This window comes from Chelmon rostratus, chromosome 6 (genome assembly GCF_017976325.1).
Source record: "Chelmon rostratus isolate fCheRos1 chromosome 6, fCheRos1.pri, whole genome shotgun sequence".
NCBI classification, from domain to species: Eukaryota; Metazoa; Chordata; class Actinopteri; order Chaetodontiformes; family Chaetodontidae; genus Chelmon; species Chelmon rostratus.
In genome coordinates this window covers 3,996,271-4,014,579 of record NC_055663.1, presented here as the reverse complement: position 1 = coordinate 4,014,579, position 18,309 = coordinate 3,996,271, and the positions used below count along the sequence as shown (strand labels likewise).

At 39.7% G+C, this 18,309-nt stretch overlaps 1 protein-coding gene across 1 annotated transcript; it reads left to right on the top strand.

The window, feature by feature from the left end:
• The first annotated feature begins 1,542 nt into the window (after positions 1–1,542).
• Positions 1,543–17,688, top strand: cracr2aa (calcium release activated channel regulator 2Aa). The gene is made up of 18 exons (XM_041938943.1): positions 1,543–1,640; positions 4,720–5,111; positions 6,625–6,736; positions 6,841–7,030; positions 9,233–9,379; positions 9,543–9,633; positions 9,754–9,849; positions 10,955–11,142; positions 11,675–11,746; positions 12,368–12,413; positions 12,528–12,607; positions 12,782–13,133; positions 13,460–13,592; positions 14,336–14,417; positions 14,681–14,795; positions 15,130–15,231; positions 15,669–15,745; positions 16,297–17,688. The coding sequence occupies exons 2-18, from the start codon at positions 4,902–4,904 to the stop codon at positions 16,382–16,384; spliced, it is 2,181 nt and encodes a 726-aa protein (XP_041794877.1). The 5' UTR covers positions 1,543–1,640; positions 4,720–4,901; the 3' UTR covers positions 16,385–17,688.
• The last annotated feature ends 621 nt before the right edge of the window (positions 17,689–18,309 follow it).

Genomic DNA, 18,309 nt, shown 5'->3' with positions numbered 1-18,309 from the left:
TGGAACCAAAAGCAGTGATGGACTAGAACTCACATTACTCAGTACTTCAGCACTGAATGTAAGGATAGTTTGGTGGTACTTGTGCTTTACTTGAATATTTCCATTTACCTCTAAGTTTATTTGACAACTTGCTTTCAGCGGTAAAGTACTGAAGTAATAGTCGCAATACCACAAGGCAAAAATCCTCCATAAATACTTAAAGAAAGAGTTTAACATTTTACTATTGTAGTTGGTCAAAATGGTGAAAATTTTGAACTACTTTGTACAATGTTGGTGAATTAAAGATATAGTTCCCAACACTTCAGGCACTGATCCAGACCACTGATGAGCCAGACAGACACTTGCTGAAGAGCACTGCACTATTCAACCGTCAGGTAATACAAATAACTACACATAAATGAAAAGACTTCCCAAACAACCACACAATTCTTTTCCCTCTGTCTGTCTGTTCAGTCTCCACCTGAAAAAGTTATTTTTCTGTATACTCAGAATAAAGGGATGGCAAGGTAAAGTGTTGAAAATATTCATAATATAGTCTTCTCTTAAACCAGGCCTTTTTTAGGTGGATAAAGTATGCTTCGCATCATTCATTTTAAATTTATAACAGTACACCATATCCTCTTCACTTTTCTGGTAACACTTCTACTGCACACTTAGACTTGACTTACTTTTTAATGCAGGGATTGTGCTTGTAGTGGAGCCTTGTCATATCATAACAGACATTTCAAACATTTGTATTGAATTAGTTTGACAACAGCTGCATGTTTCATGGACCTGATACTGGACAAGCTAAGCTAAGACTAACAGGGCTTGCTGTCACGCCTAAATGGAGCAGAAGAAGGCACCATGACTGTTATCAGTTCCATCTGTAGTTTTGCTGCTGTGTCATGTCAAAATGCCCTCCGTGAAACAAAAAGGCCAACTGTGACGTAAACAACAGATGGATGCTTCTTCTAAACTGTTTCCTCTAATTTTAAGAGGGGCTTATAATTCAATTTATCTTCTTGTTTAATCTGCTCAGGTGCTTTTCATTCGTGGAATCAGACTATCCCAAATTCTTTTTCCTACACGATGTCTGCATGCCAGCCTGCAGTGTTCAGTGTAGTACCATGGCAGAGTACAGCATTGTACACATGTATAACACTGCATCCTTCATGTTATTTCATTTCAGGCAAAACCTGTTTGTCTTTGACCACAAGCAACACCAACAACAGCTACACTTGAACGACATCAGCACTTCACTGTGGGCCATGTTGAAATAAGTTTGAGTTATTTCCTCATATGTTGCTGACAAAGATAAGCAGCCATGCCATAGAAAGACGCTCAACAATCTTTATCAAGACACAGGAATAAATAAAGAGACATCACCTGTGCTTTTAACTGATAAAACAATGTTATTTTTCTTCAGCTGTCATGTAATTGAGGTGAGTTTGTGACTGACAGGGATAAGGACAAACGAGGACAGGCCTGTCTGCGTCTTACTGCGCGTGGACTTCCTTGTTGGTGTTGCTGTGGTTACCAACGATGACTTTGTTGGAGTCCCTCCCTCAAAGTTTGCCCCGTCAGTGCTCAGTCAGGAACGGACAGCGTGAAGCCTGTCAATGAACTCCTCCAGCCTGACTTTCACTGCTCCTTCACAGGTAAGTTACAGAGCTAACTTTTGTTTGACAGTCCGCTAACTAGCTAACTAAGCGCGTTAGCCTAAGTTCACCTGACAGCCTGCTGTCTGTTGTTGCTGTTAGCCGGACGTTAACTGCAGCTCCTAACTGTCTGCTGGGTGTCACAGGAAGGTCCTTTCAAGCTAGCGTTAACTTTATGTAAAAGGTTTATTTCGACATTAATACAGTCTCAAAGGGGCTTTATCTGTCACAGGAAGCTTCACAATAAAAGAAAGTCTGGTGCCTATAGGGGAGGAAGTTAACTTTTTTCATTTTGTTACACGTGTTTTGCTCATCACAAGCCTCCCCTCTTCTGTAGACATTATGTTTACATGTTGCAAGCGGAAGTTGGCGTATTTTCACAAGACATTTCTGATATAACACTTAAGTGGCTGGCAGGTGTAACAGCTATTTGCTACGTCTTCAAAGACTGCTGCAGATAACAGATGATTGTTTGTTGCTTTATGTGGAGACAGACGTGACCTCTCCTCAGGAAGTGGGGTTCATGTTGACGAGGTGACTTGACTTGTTGTATTTGAAACACAATGTAATTAAGAACTGAGCGATAGCATGAACACAAAACATGACTTTTTCACTAAAGGTAGGTTCAAGAGACAGGCACCACAGCATTTTCTTCAAAGTATTAAAAGCATTAGTTTTAGCAGGAGAAACCAAAGACAGAAACAAGCAGCATGATGTAAAACCTTGCCCTGTGTTTCTTTATCAACAGCCCTGTCAGCTGTCATCATAGATGCTAAAAACCAACTCTAATTCCCACATCTACACAGTATACAATGTTTATTTTTTTTGGAAATAAATCATGCAATGTGGCAAAGTAAGTTATTACAGCTAGATTTTACTCAGTAGTTTAATTCTGTCAAGGACACTACAGCAACAACAACAAGGCGTCTTATAGACGTGTGCAGGGCTGCATAATATCATAGAAAACTGGCGTTGATTGTAACTTTTTTAAAATAATGTGATTGTTGGTAGTGACATAGACAAGAGTGACCTTTTTCCAAGTCGGTGCAAAAGAAACAACAGAAGCCTCTTTTGCAGAAACCTGTTTTGGTCACAACCACAGACCACAAACTTGTCTCTCTGTATAGATCTGACCATGTCAGTGTCTGCTCAAAATGAAGCGTGTGAGCACCGTGCAACCTCTGTTTGGAGGTAGAGAAGACACACTCATGAACACGCTGTATGCCCTTTGCACGTATCCTGTTGAATGTATGATTGTGAACCTGTATTCCTAAGAAGTGGCTGTTTAGGACTACAGGTTCACTATCGTGTCCCAGTCTGCTCATTCATTTCAACAGATAAAATGTTCCATTAATGTTTCTGCTTTTAAGCTAATTTGTGTTGCTTTAAACACAGTTTTAGTGTCTTGCTTGACCTCTTTCTGCTTGACTTTTAGTAACTGCTGTGCCTCTAACAGCTGTCACATGTCAGACCTTAAAAAAGATAAGGTAACTGTATGCAAAGCAAAAAGCTCCAGCATTTAAAAGTCAGATCATAGGAAAATGACAAACAAGTTTAAGTACAAATAGTACAGACGTTTGATTGAAGTCAGGAAAATTTTTGGGTTAAATCATTTGTCAGATGTATTCATTGGACAAATAGCCTTTTCAACCTCAGTTTTTCTTGTCTGATATTCTCCTACTATAGGTCACAGGCCACCTGTCTCAACACACAACTCAAGTTTTAACAAAGGGGCCAAAAACCTTGCTTTGGCTTCTGCCAAACAGGATAGTCTGTAAAGATTAGCTTGTGCTTGAGGACATGAGCAATACGTCATTTTTTCCTATCAGCAATTCACCCTAGTTCCCTTTCTTATTTCCCTTCTCATGCTTCAGTTTTGTCTGTTGCTTTCCTTGTGATGTGTGTCATGCTTGCAATTTGTTGCACAATGTTTAGGCTTAACTTCAAGCACGACATATTCACAAATAGAAAATATTTTGTGAAGAACATGTCACTTTGTAGAAGAGGAGTACATTTATAAATTTACACTAATGTTCAAGTACATCTATGAAAACCACATTTTAATTTTAACATTTTTTATAATGTTTATTTTTGAGGCCCACTATAGTTTTATGTAATGAGGAATGCAGTTAATGAAATCAATTTTAATTAAATTTATTAATTACAAATGCTTAAGTTTCCTTCATGAACACAAAGTATATATTCTAGTCATACCAGAACTGGAGTTAGAGGGGCCAGTAGTGTGGGTATTTGTATCTGTGTGTGTATGTGTGTGTGTGTGTGTTTGTGTGTGTGTTTGTGTGTATTATCTCTCTCACCATGTCCTTCTACCTGCCTGCAGTCCCACATATCTACATTCACGTGGGTAAACACACACACACACACACACTGTCTGATGCTCTTATTCATGAATCCACTGAGCCAACTCACAACAGCCTCTGGAAGGCAGTCTTCCAAACCGGTGAACACAGAATAGTCTGCATGAAACCCACCACTGAGTTATATCAGTCAATATTTCCAAACAAACAAGAACCTCCTCGTCATACCACAACTTTCTTATCAGTTCTGGGTTTAGTTGTCAGATGACATTAGTCTCAGCGAGGGCCATATATTGTCCCTGAAGTGAAGGAGAGGGGCAGCAGTTGTTTGAGGTGTACAGCAGACAGCAGGCCATGTTTAACTTTACACAGGAGCAGGAAGAGAGAAAGAAGATTATTTAACATATGACAACACTGACACACTCACTGGCTGTTTTATTTTTTGCTGTTACTGTATAATTAGCAGTGCAACTAATGAAAAACTGAACTAAAGTGTATGTACTAATCAAATTCTCGTAATTGGTTATATATGTGTTATTGGTTATTAATGTGCTGGGGACAATGGTCATCTATCCTTTTGTGAAGTCTCTGTCTGTCTGTCTGATTTATTAGATTCAGACAACTTTAACCTTTTACAGACATTACATTTTATACAAAAACATGTTTGTAATGCAGTACACACATTTAGAATAATATTTATAACTTCATCAGGCAAGGCGCTGTACTTTAAACTGAAGACTCTGCTCCTGTCTTCCTCCTAGGTTTCATCGACTTATTAAAGAGGTGGTTGCTAAGAGATGACAAACGGTGACATTGGCGAGAGCCTCTGATGTAGAGCAGGCTGAAGCTCCACATCTCCAGGACCTCGTCCTTCCACGCCTCTGTCTGTTCCTGGCTCATGTGAAGGACGTGGGAAACACTCATCAACAGACTCACTAAGATCATGGCAGCTTTTACTGCCCCTTGTGCTGCCACCAATACAGTGACCGCTGTGGGGGCTCGAACAGCATGGCAAAGGCAAGGAAGCAGCGAAGAGGCGGGTAAATCTGAAAACGGGGACGTGGGACAGCACACTATCCGGGAGAAAACCCACGAATTCTTCCAGATGTGTGATATCGAGAACAAGGGCTTCATCACCAGACGTGATATGCAGGTGAGGTGGCTGATACGACGGTGACTGCTGGCTGAGTGTAAAGGCTGACCTTTGTTGCATGACTTCAAACAAAAAAGAACTTGATTGTTTTAATTTTAGCATGGATTAAATTTGAGGGTCCAGAGAAAATAATAAAGACACATCGATACTAACTCAGATTACTTGTGGGAAAACCTATTCAACAAAGTATCATCACTGTTTGGACCAATTTTAGCATCCATCTATCCATCACATTCATGCTTTCATCATTTTTTAGAGATGCCGGCTCCTTATTGATCCAGAATGAGAATAAAATGCAGAGACAGTCTGTCGACTCATTAATGATGCTGAACAGGACACGGAGAGGACAAGTGCACCTTATTTAAAGTGGTATAAAAGAGACACAGAGAGCCATTCGGAAGCTTTGTCATGCAACTCGTCCACTCGTATTATTGTGCAGATTCACTTGCCGCTCGGATATTCATCCCTGCCGTGGCTAATCCTTTGATGAAGCACTTGTAGGCTCTCGCTCAGAGGACCATAAACACATAGAGGGGAAGCTTTGATCCTGTGTTTATGATAATGGATTGGAAATTAGATGACGGGCAGGATGGCAGTCCAGTTCTTCTCACTTCTATTTACCATCTGTACTGGAGTGTACAATCTGTACATAAAAGCAGCTTCATACTGGTAGATATATTTTATATTTCCATGCATCTCTCAAAGGTTGTAAGTCATCTAACAAGCTACATGAGTAAGACTGCCTACATTTATTTACACTCTTTAGTCATAATTTTTCACTGGATTTTCACAGCTTAAAAGTCCGACAGCACGCTTAGCTTTACAATTGACATAAGGGATATGCTCTGCCCAGATAAACCACTTTACAAGAAGACCTGATAATCTTACACAGATGTTACGCGTTCCGTGTCCCTCCCCTGCATTGTATGTATGGCCTCAGTCAACATTTGCAGCACTGTAAACACACATAAAAACCAAGCTGCTTACAGAGGTGTGGCTGTGATGGCTTGTCTTGTAAACAGTCCAGCAGTTACTGTCATGGTCACAAGGTTTTTTGGAGGTTCTTACTCTCTCATGTCCCATTCCTTCCTTCTATATTAGTATCTCAGTCAGCTTAGAACAATCTGTTCTTGACAATCTGACTTGAGCCAACATCTGTTCCTGTGGAGCGGCCCAATGGTCAATCATTGATCTACGCAGTCACACTGGGAAGAGCCCAGGTGTTAACTGTATGAATGGGAAGCATGTCTGTTAAACACTTTCTGGTTAAAATAAGAATGTGAAAAAGGTTATTTGGCTTTTGCATCCTGTGTTATTAGAGCTAATTTTGTCTAATTTTGACTGGTAAAAATATCTGGGACCGGAGCACCAACCGTTCCTTTGCACACGAGCCCCTGCACAAATGACTGTCCTTATTAGTCTGAAGTAGCAGTTGTTATAGCTACAGTATAGTTCATGTCCTTGAGGCTTTGTTCTTGGCAATAGCAGCTGTGTTTTGTTTCTTGTTAAATAGAGGCTGAACGGCGGGCTGCCTCTCAGTGCGGAGGAGTTGGAGAACGTATTTGATACACTTGATTCTGATGGCAATGGATACCTTACCCTCGACGAGTTCTCCTTCGGCTTTAGTACGTCTGCTGTCTGTTTCTACTTAAAACTGTACCACTAGTGTCACCATTAGGTGTAGTCTGATGTCCTGATTGTGCACTTTTTTTTTTTTTTTTTTTTACAGGCGAGTTTTTATTCGGCCAGAAGATTCCTGTAGAGGAAGACATGAGTGAGAAAACCCCCTGTAAAAGCCCGGCAGAGGTCCTGTACCAGACCAAGTGGGAGGAGAGCCTGGCAAGAGGAGATGAGGATGAAGAGGAGAAACACTTTTGCATGCTTATGGAGAGCCTCGGAGCCAACAGTGTCTTTGAAGAGTGAGTACTGTATGTGTTTTTCTTCCAGCGTGCATTTTTAGTTCTACTGCATATCTTAGCACACATTGTTAACTCCTCCTTTAAGTCTACCCTATTTAAAGTAACTTGTAGCCTGAGACTACTAAACCAAACAGGAGTTGAAAGTTTCCACTTTCAATCAAAGCCGTTCCTGTGCTCCCTCTCTCTGCAATCTGTGCCCTCCCTCTCTGTATGAGGGTGTAATTGCTTAGATATTCAAGTCTGATTAACATGACTGTGTTTAAAATATAGAAATGTATCATTAAAGATTTGGATTTGTGAAGAAGCCAAATTTCCCTGCGCTGGTATCTCATGCAATATTCATTTGCCATTAGTATCTGTAGTTGATGTCTACATGTAGTGGAGGTGGATGCCAGATTTACACATCGTATTGGCTTCTGCCTACCTGGTAAGCTTGGCATTTTAGATCAGATCAGTTTGTGCAGCACTAACTGATATTGATGTTGACCAGAGTTTAAGGATAAGTATTTGTAACAGTCGAAATGTCTTCCAGGGGGTTGTTTGACTTTCCCTTCCTCATCATAGCTTACAGGCACATTACACTGTTTCTTATGGAAACTAAATTACGTTTTTTTTCCATTGCCAAACAGTTCTGATTGTCTCACAACTGATTTTAATGCAAATCTCAATACTTGAATCATTGTTTATCTTCAGTAGTTTGATTTAGCTTCCTTGATGTATTGGTTGCAGACCTTGGAACACACAAAATCATTATTCTGCTTTAATAATTTCTCAAGACAAAGAAAATCACAACCCCTTAAAATGCCATTATAATCTGGTGACAGAGCTGCTGTCTCTATGTAAGTGACTGTCCACCTTAGAAACAGCGAGAGTGCGACCATTTGAAAATCAAAAAGATGCTGAAAAACTGATTCATGCCTTTATTTCAAGCTGATTTGATTACTGTAACGCACTGTTTACCAGCCTCCAGGAAAAAAAAAAAAACACTTGGAGACTTTAGCTCATTCAGAAGTCTGCAGCTCAGCTATTAACCAGAACCAAGAGGAGAGAGCATATTAGTCCAGTTTGAGCTGCTCTGCACAGGCTTCCTGTAACATTCAGAATTTATTTTAAGGTCCTCCTCCTTGTATGCAAAGCCCTTACTGGACTAGGCCCAAGATACATTGCTAACTCCCTTGTTCAATATTTGCCTACAAGAACACTGCGATCATCTGCTGCTGGTTCATTGGAAGTTTCCAGCAACAGTTGAAGAAAATTGGGGATGCAGCCTTTGTCCATTATGCCCCAAAGCTCTGAAACACATGACCTACAGATATCAGGGAAGCAGCTCGCTGAATATTTTTAAAAGAAAGCTAAAAACTTATCTCTTCACTTCAGCCTTTAACTAGCTCTGATATCCTGATGCTGAGCTATGTACTTTATTTCTACCTATACTTTTTTATTCTGTTCTGTGGTTTTATGTGTTGTCTTTATTTTTATTTTCATCCTCTTTCTATCTTACTTTTACTATCATGATCAAGGGGGTTTTATTCTCCATCTTATTTTACATTCATTTTTTAATCTTGTTTTTTTGTCCATTCTATGTCTCTTCTATGTAAAGCACGTATGTGTTGCATGTGATTTCGTCTGCAATTCCTCTATGAAAGGTGCTATACAAATAAAGTTTACTATTATTATTATTAAGCACATTTGTCCTTGTAGCTCACCCAGGTTAGCATGTTTCGAGCTGTGGTAACGCTCACGATTACCCTTTTTCATCACTGCGAGCACATCCCCAGAAAAAAACTTAGAAACACTGGCCTGCCTTTTACCTTTACTTTTACTTTTACTTGTACTTCAGCAAAAAAAATGTCTTTCCATTTCTCTTGGAAAGTGTGACACTCTTAATCTACTTTCTTTTTGTTGGTAGACGCCACGCTGCATTACCCTGATATCAACTGCTTTGTTTGTGTTGTGTTCAGGGACCACTTGAGAGAACCTGTTATTCTACTACTGAAGTTTTTTTCTTTATCATTGAAAAAAAAGAGAGACTTTTTTGTATTTATGAATTGCCTCGCAGGCCGGATCAAACGGTCTCGCTGGCTGTTTACAGTCTGGAGGCCGAAGGTTCCCCACCCCTGTCTTACATATTGTACCTTTGAAGACACTGACTTTGACGTTGCTCTTGGTAATACTTGCATTACCTTCATTCTATCTCATCAGTCCTGCTGAGGTGCGCAGTTTGTGGGCCCAGCTGCGCCGAGATGAACCATACCTTTTATCCAATTTTGAAGACTTCCTTGCCAGAGTGACATCCCAGATTATAGAGGCTAACCAGGAGAAGAAGGAGATGGAGAGTGCTCTCAAAAGGTCAGGGGGGTCAGACAAAGTAGAAGGTTCAGAAGGTGTTATTACATTTTGTGGTGTCCACTAAGGAGCATTTGGATGAAAAAATATACTATATTGTACAATATGAGTTGAATGTTGATCTATTAATTTATTTTATTATTTTCACATCGAAATTTCCATACAGGAAAGCAGCAACACATGATGATGAGATCCAGCGTCTTTATGAGGAAATGGAGCAGCAAATTAAAAATGAAAAAGAAAGGATTGTGCTGCAGGTACAAACTAGTGACATCAAACAAGTTTTTCTCTTTGTTTGCTAATTCTATCAAATACTGCATACCTTTTTTCTAATCCCTTTCTTCCTCGTGCTTCCCTGTTTTATCCCTGCACTAAAGGACTATGAGCGGTTTCTTTCTCGTAGTCAAGACATGGAGCTGCAGCTGTCCAGTAAGGAGAAGGAGCTGGAGCAGCTCTTTCAAAAACAGAGAAGGGTGAGTGACAGGTAGCAAAACAACTGCCCCCAGAGTGCACTGCAGTATTCACAGGCCATGAGAAAGACTTTATATATATACACACACACACACACACATACACTCTCTCACTTCAGTTATTGCACATCAAAGTTCAGCTGTCAGAGCAGCAAGACATGAGACACATTAAGCAAAATGACCGATAACTGAAAGCTATAAAAACCAGAACTGTATGTATGCCAAAACATAAACTCATTAACACAGTCCATCTATTGTGAAGGGCAGACTTCCATAGCAGCATTAACCTATTAACACTCAGTTCTACAGAGTGGTTGATTTTTCAGTTTTATCAAATACAATCTAATCAATGCTTCCAGTGAGCTTCTTCTGCAGCAGCAAGAGCAGCTTGTGTTGATAATAGGTTCTGTCACACCTCCATTTACAGCCTTGCACTCGGGCTTTTAAGGCTAATTAGAGACCTGAAATTAATTCAGGTCATGCCAAAAGGGCATTTCTGCTCTTCACAGCTCCTTAGCACCTGTAATTAATATGTCAGCTGTTTACCATGCTTCCTATTTGTGGAGAAAAGCCATGAATACAGTCCATTCAGTGGTATACAGAGTGGAACAGCTTCTGAAGAATTTGCTATGGTTATGCTCACTATTATATAGCAGTTAGCTGGAAAATAATTAGAGGCAGTCAGCTGTTCATCATGCTGTCCCCTCACATTCATCCCATGAGGTACAGGTTAAACAGGTCACTGTACATTTATCAGTCCTGCATTTTTAGAGCTGAGAACACAATGTTGGAATAAGCTGTGTGAATGTGTACCACCACGCGTCACCAGAGTCGGACATTTTTTATCTGCCTACACACATAGAGATTTTCAGTGCATGAATTAAAGTGTTACAGATTGTATCCAAGTCGATGTGATCAGAGAGGGACAATATATTACATGTGAATAACACTGGCTGTCTGATTATTGAATAATACACATTATTAAAGAAAATTTAATGAAAGGTCGGTGCTAAAAAAAAGGTGACAAACCGTTGAGTGAAGCACCATGACACACATCTCATCTCTTTTTTTTTTTTTTTTTTTTTTTTTACCACTGGTCTGTCTCCAGCTGGAGCATCAGTGCCAGGAGCTTCACAGTGAACAAAACGTGACCAAGGTGGAGAACGTGAAGCTGAAGCAGACGAACGACGAGTTAGCGCGGGATCTGGAGCACATCAGCCGAGAGCTGATCCAGGCCCAGGAGCAGCTGAGTGTGCTGCAGGAGCAGTCCACACGGCTTCATGAGGAGAAGGAGATGTGAGATTAGCTACCCTTACTAACTCAGCTTCTGTACAACTCCAGCCACGATTATTTGGCTTATTCACTTCTCATTTTAGCTCTTTTTTTTTTTTTTTTGCTGCAAACAAAGAGAGGCAGTGTGATACATACTTACATACAATTTATACTGTCAATGAGCAAGAGTTGACATTTTTGTCAGCCTGTAATAATTGTACTCACTCAAATCACAGATATGGATGTCTCTGTCATCAAGGTGTAAGACTATGAAGATCATTCTTGCTTTAATTAATTAAGCTGATTCCACTGATGTTTCTCTTTTACACTGTGCACCTTTGTTTTATTGTACAGACCGGTCACGTGTTTCAGATGCTGTGATATTGTATCTTGAAGAGACAAGAAAAGACAATGTGTCTGTATCATATACACTCATTTTACCTTTCTCTGCTCTGGGCCTGGGTCAAAGTTTTTAACAAAGTGTAACCACAGCACATAGTGTGTCTGTTTGGTGACAGAGTGTTTGTAACAAAGGATGCTTTGTTGTTCAACACAGGGAAATATACAGACTGACTGAGGGACTGCATCGAGAGCGAGCGAGCCTCCTCAAACAGCTGGACCTTTTGAGGTATGGATCTAGAGATACAGCTCTTACAGGAAACATGAGAAAGAAAAAAACAATACAGAAATGTGACTTGGATATTTAGCTTGTGATTTGAAGTAATTAGGCGTTCAAAGATTCATCATAATGATTTAAAATCACTGCGCAAATTTCACTCTTGTTGCCTTGTCTAGTCGACAAATTGAAAAATAGAAAAAGTCAGTGCTTTTTTAAAATTAATTTTCACACCAGTTGTTTTACTTGAAGAAAGATAACGTTTACTTGCTCATTGGTGTAGTGTACTTCTGTCACAAATAATTCAGCAGTATTGCTCAGCTAAAACTAAGACTTGATAATATAAGCTTCTTTTCAGAAATGTTCGGCTTGTCTCTTAGCTGGAATGATTTCTCCCCGGGAGCTACAGCCCTCCACTGTTGGCCAACAATAGTAATTCCTGGTCTTGGGATTCAAGCTGGAGTCTGCCTCACTTATTTTACTCAAATTACATATAATTAGCCAAGGAAACACAAGGCTAGGCATTCACATCAATACTTGTTTTGGCCAGTTACACAATTATTATTGCTATTCTTATAATAAAAGACTTCAGGTTCTCACACTTTAATATCTTAATTTCTTTGTTGGATCCAGGGAAATGAACAAACATTTGCGGGATGAAAAGGACATGTGTTACCAGGTATGTCCTCTCTTTAAAGGAACACTGAGGCCAGAATAGCAATCTGAAAAGTTAGATTGAACCCTGGATCTCATGCTGCATTTGGAATAAAAGCTTCATGTTTTACTTCTGCAGAAACCAAAGAAGACACCAGGATCGAACCAGAGGCCTTTAATCAATCTTGTGAAACACACAAACACACAAATCTTCAAAAGGTAAACCATCACCGAGAGATACATTCAATACAAATTTGTTTGTCAGCACTTTGTCAAAAGAAAGACAAGCCTCGACTTGTACTATATGTTCTGTTGTTGTCATCACGTGTGCTGGATCTGCATTGTTGCCATCAGCACTATAGTGTTGGCTATAATTTTACTTCCTATCTGCAGTGAGGATGAGGAAGAACTGACCACCAGCTCTGTGAGGAAGGACCTAGCCAACGGGTCTTGCCAGTCCTCTTGCACAGCGAAGACAAGGGGGCACCTCCAGAGGATCATCTCCATTGAGGAGGACCACCTCCCACACTTGCTCCAGAATGACTGTCAGGCTCAAGCTCCACTCCAGGAGTGTAGTGAAGGAGAGGAAGCCTCAGACAATGAGGAGAATATAGACTTGGTGATGAGCGATATTTACCCACGTGCGACCGCTGCCCAGCAGCAAAAGTCAAAGGAAATTGTGGAGAAAAGGCAAACCCCCACATCTCTGAGGGGTCAGCCTGTTGGCAAGGAGACCAGCATAAATGTAAGCATGTCGACATGGAGTGATAAATTGTATCGCAGACTGACATAGAATAACTTTAATTCTGTTGTCAAAATTTGAATACTGCAGGAATGCAAGGACTGAAAGTGTTTCCAAGAAAATAAAAAAAAAACATTAAAACCTCCTTTTTTTCCAAGCCATTAAGTACATAAAGGTAGAAGATTTGTTGAATTTGTCAGTGACATGGCATCATTATATTGTAGCCCCCCTCCCACAAAAAGGAGGCAGCTATGTAGCTAATTGTTTTAACCTGAGATCCCATAAATCCCTCCCTTAAATCCCTGCTGCCACACTCCTTGTTTCTTCAGGAGGAAGGTGGGCGCTCACCACCTGACCGCCTCTTCAAGATCGTCCTGGTGGGGAACTCAAGTGTCGGAAAGACCTCCCTCCTTCAACGATTTTGCGACAACTGCTTCCACCCTGGTACCTGTGCTACCGTGGGTACGTGTCATATAGTGTGTACTTGTCAGTTCCTGTTCCGAAAGGCAACAAAGCACCCAGCCCAGTGACCTCAGGCTCTGTATGTTTGCCTACAAAGCACTTGAGTGGAGCAGTTGACTTGTGTCAACAGTGAACAGACTTGTATTGTGGCTCATCATTAGTGCTTAAGATTCTGATTAGCTTGTATATATTTGTATGTATGTTGTGGTCTCCTTACTGAACTGTTCAGTATGCTTCTATTATATCAATGAAGTAATCTCTGTTTAATAATAATACAAATACAGTATACAGTAATAAACTGTCCTGGGGAACCAGCTGACTTTAAATATGTTGTCAACTGTCTAGAATCTAACGAAGAGAAGTCACACACTCTCAAGGCGAAAGTGAGAAATGAATTCAACATACCATAAAAGCATCACGCTTTGCTCTCGCAAATATCGTCATAGTACAATATTTTGCTTTGACATTCTACTATTTTAAAAGTTTGAAAGTAGCACAGAAGCATCAGTAAAAGACACTTTTAATTTTCCAGTTTCTTCCAATTGATCTGATCATATTTGCATAATCTTAATTCAGGTCAGATTCATCTTCTGTATAGATCTGTTTTGACATCAATGTACAGATGTGTATATTGCATATTTGTACATATGCATACAGTAATTTCTTCTGTGTTGTTGGAACAATACAGTAAACAGTAATGCAACAGAATGTGCTGACAAACATTTTCCTGTCTGTATGCGCAGGTATAGATTACAGTGTAAAGACAATAACTGTGGACGACAGCCAGGTGGCACTGCAGATGTGGGATACAGCAGGACAGGAGAGGTGAGGCATCAAGAGTCTGTAATGTGCAGTAACATTGCTGTATTTCTCTCAGCTGTGGCACTTTGATAAAGTCACAGTGTGCCGCTAACTGCTTCCCAAAGAGTGTGTTTGAATTCTTAAAAGTTCGATTAAACCAAATAGTTTCCTTGTTTCTTGTAAGATCTGAAGATTCTTTCTTCATCCAGTAACAGACGTGGAGTAAAAAGTGTTTTGTTTTTAACTTCTACTACTCTTTTTTTCTACTTCCTCCTTTCCTTCCGCAGATATCGAAGCATCACCAAACAGTTCTTTCGCAAGGCTGACGGTGTGGTTGTGCTGTATGACATCACAGCCGAGCAGAGCTTCACGGCTGTCAGGCAGTGGCTGACAAGTGTAAAGGTAAGACAGGGATGGTCACCCTGTGCTGCACACATTTCACAGAGCTACCAAACCAATGTTTTTGCTTTGCTTTTGTGTTTGTGTGCCGTAAGCTCTGTTTTGATTCCCTCCAGTAGCAAGTGGATATATGTGGAGTGCTTTTCACAGCATTAGAAAGTATAAAATATAGGACAAATATACTGGAGGTCAGTTTCTGAATTTTTTACACACTGCTGGCTGGTTTCCCACTGGAGAGCCAATAACAACAGGAAAGCAGCCTAGTCCTTTACCAACAAAGGACTTTCTAAAGATCAGTTTCTTAAAGTCTGTCTTATTTGATTTTCTTCTTTCACAGGAGAGCGCAGGTGAAGACATCCCCATCATGCTCCTGGGAAACAAGACAGACAAGGAGCTAGTGAGACAAGTTCAGAAAGGAGTGGGCGAAAGACTAGCAAAGGTCTGTGCCTACTAAACTCAATGTTCTCAGCAGACAAATCAGAGTCAGTGTCCGACCCGTCAAACCACAGCGACAAACTGGTGTTTTTTTATTTAAATAAATGAAAGAAGCATGATTAAAGAGACAGTTAGACAGTAATAGAGACAGTTTAATGTGATGTGTTTTCATCATCTCTCTTCTTGTAATTCCTCAAATCTGTGGTGTGTACTATATTTTCTATGGTGACCATGTGAGCTAATATTGTGACATTATAATTGTTTTTTCTTTGCTTTTACAACTATTAGTATGAAGAATTTAGAGAATTTAATTATCTTGATAAGCCTCCAATGATCAATGTGCAAAATTTGTTCAATATGTTCAGACACACAGCTTGTTTCAATCACACGAGCCTCTCATGTGGTAATAACAGCAATCATCATCATTTGCCTCTATTTCAGGACTGCCACATGACTTTCTATGAGTGCAGTGCATCCTCCGGACACAATGTGGTGGAGTCCATGGTTCATTTAGCCAGGTGAGACAAAGTAATGGCCTTTGTGTGATTTGATGTAACAGGGAAACAAAGAAACAATAATTGTATTGTGCCTAATTATGGAGCAACTGTCAGCTGGAATAGCTTTCAAAGTGGTGTTATTTCTGCACTGACACAAGGCAAATCATAGAGAAATGTTTCATTTGTTCTGTATAAGAGGCACAAAGGACTTTTTTCCTATCAGCTTGTCCTGGAAAACACAACAGAAAGCTTAAGAGAAAATAATACACGGTGCACCATTAAATGTTAATGTCTCCTGTAAACCACAGTTTGTCTCCTCTGGGTGAGGATGAGGATGTCTGTGATTTCCCTCTGTTCAATTAGAGATTGACAACAATAAAAATGTGCTGCAGTGTGTTTCATTCTTCTACATCAATAAGCTGCACCACAGCTTTATGTAATCTATGTTACTGCTGGAACCGTCAGTAGCTCTGCCATCACTGACATTTCGCTGAATACTGTACTGCTGCAAACATAGGTAGCACTCAAGTAGCGTGTCCTGGTTCATTTGTATGCCTCATTATGTCCCCTAGAATTCTCAAAGAGCAAGAGGACAGAGAGAAGGAGAAGACGATCCAGCTGGTGAGCAGCCCCTCAGATAAGAGGAGATCCTGCTGCTAGCAGATACACTTACAGTAACACATACACAGTCACACTACAGTTACTAACAAACACAGTGTGATAGTGTGACCACGTGTGCCACAGAGGACACATTATTCTGAATGTCGGCACAACTGTTTCTTCACGGTCTTCCTTCCACCTGGTAGCACTCTGGGTAAACCCAACACCACAATGAATACTGCATGTATGTTGTCACGTTTCACAAATGTTATTGCACTAACAGTCTATAAACAGTCTACTCTGTATGTTTACCCAAGTTATTGGTATTAATAATAATGCTAATAATAATAATAATGATGTAACCCTTTGAAGGTTAGATATTTAAACAACTGAACAAATTTAAGTCAAACTGAGATCTCTTTGAGTCAAACTAAGACCTTTTTCATTTTTTAAATGTTAGATAGCTCTTAAATATTTATTTATCTGTCACATGTGGGCTTTTTACTGGTTTTGCTTCCTCCTCTTTTGCATATGTACATAACAAGGACACAATAACATAAACCGCTGTAAAATTGAATGCATTATCAAGCAGCCCTGCAATAAACAGTACATTAGTGTGGTGAGACTGCCACAGAGGTGTTGATTTAACTATCAGGACTAAGTTTAGTCGTGATGATGTGTGGCATGGCTAGATAGTGCACAGGTGTCTTTGTGGCTCCACCTAGTGGACAAAGTAAAGCAGCACAGTGCAGAAGTAAAGTGCTTCTGTGTTTTGTCCACTGAATAAACAAAAAGTATTGTGTGCTTAAATCACAGAAAACATTGTGAACCTAAAATGCAGTATTTGTTGCCGGGCTGTCATATTTAATAGTATTTTTATTCTACAATTGTTTGTGCTGTTTTGTCCTCTGTACATTATTAATTAGTCTGTGTTGCCTTTGCTGGTACTGTGCTACCTGAGCATTTCTTTTTTCTTTAGTTTCTATTTAATGGCTCAAGCTTTGCTTTTTCTTTTCAGTTGGAAAATAACACAGATCATTATTTTTTCCCTGAATAGACCAAATGAAGTTTATTGCAAAAGATGTTTATTTCATATCTCCTGAAACTGCCTCTGTGCCAAGTATTTTATGAAAGTGGTGTCACTTTAAGATGTTATGTAATCTGTATGTTATAGGAAGGTTAAACTTTGAGTGGAAGTTCAGATTTTACTGTTTGCACTATAGTCATTAGTGCTTCACTACTGCTGTCTTGTACATCACTTAAATGTATATAAAACATGTAAATAGCTTAGAACAAAGTAAGAAAGAATGTTTCATTGTCATTTCTTCCTGGTACAATGACATTAAATACAGCATCTCCCAGTGGATGAGTTTGGACATTGCTGTTTATTCAGTTTTGAAGTTGACATGACAATATGTAAACAACATATTCAGTCTATTTTTTGACAAGATAGTAATATATGTGCAACTAACATGCCAATTTTTTAGAATTTTTATGACTCATAAACTAGATGACAAACAAGGTTAGTGTTTAATTTGAGCAGCCAAATTGTTGTCAGGATATATTTTCCTGTATCCTGACAACCTGTAACTGGACAGATTCCAAAGATGCTCTTTCAATACAAGTACTTCTAAATGAATAAGATGACTTATCAAGTATAACTGCTTGTAAGCATTAATGACTCATAACATTGTATTGCTTATTTGTAATACACAGGATCAGAGACACTGTGTGCTCTGAGAAGGCAGCGCTCAGTTTAATACTGCACTTTTTGTGATTGTTACTAGCATTAGCTGCATGCTTTATAAATGTTTTAGTTCCCTCCATTGCTCCCAAGTGCTCATACTGTACATTTTGGTTCCAGCCCTGCAAAGAGGCCTCTGCGCGATATGTAAGACGTGGGAATTGAGGCTGGTTCTGTCTGTCTACACGACAACATCACACGATTACGATCTGGGAAAGATCATGCATCACCAAATGCTTTC

Coding starts and splice junctions, on each gene's coding strand:
- cracr2aa (XM_041938943.1), top strand. CDS start 4,902: ATGGCAGCTTTTACTGCCCCTTGTGCTGCCACCAATACAGTGACCGCT. Junction 14,796..15,129: donor AGTGGCTGACAAGTGTAAAG/GTAAGACAGGGA, acceptor CTTCTTTCACAG/GAGAGCGCAGGTGAAGACAT. Junction 15,232..15,668: donor TGGGCGAAAGACTAGCAAAG/GTCTGTGCCTAC, acceptor CCTCTATTTCAG/GACTGCCACATGACTTTCTA.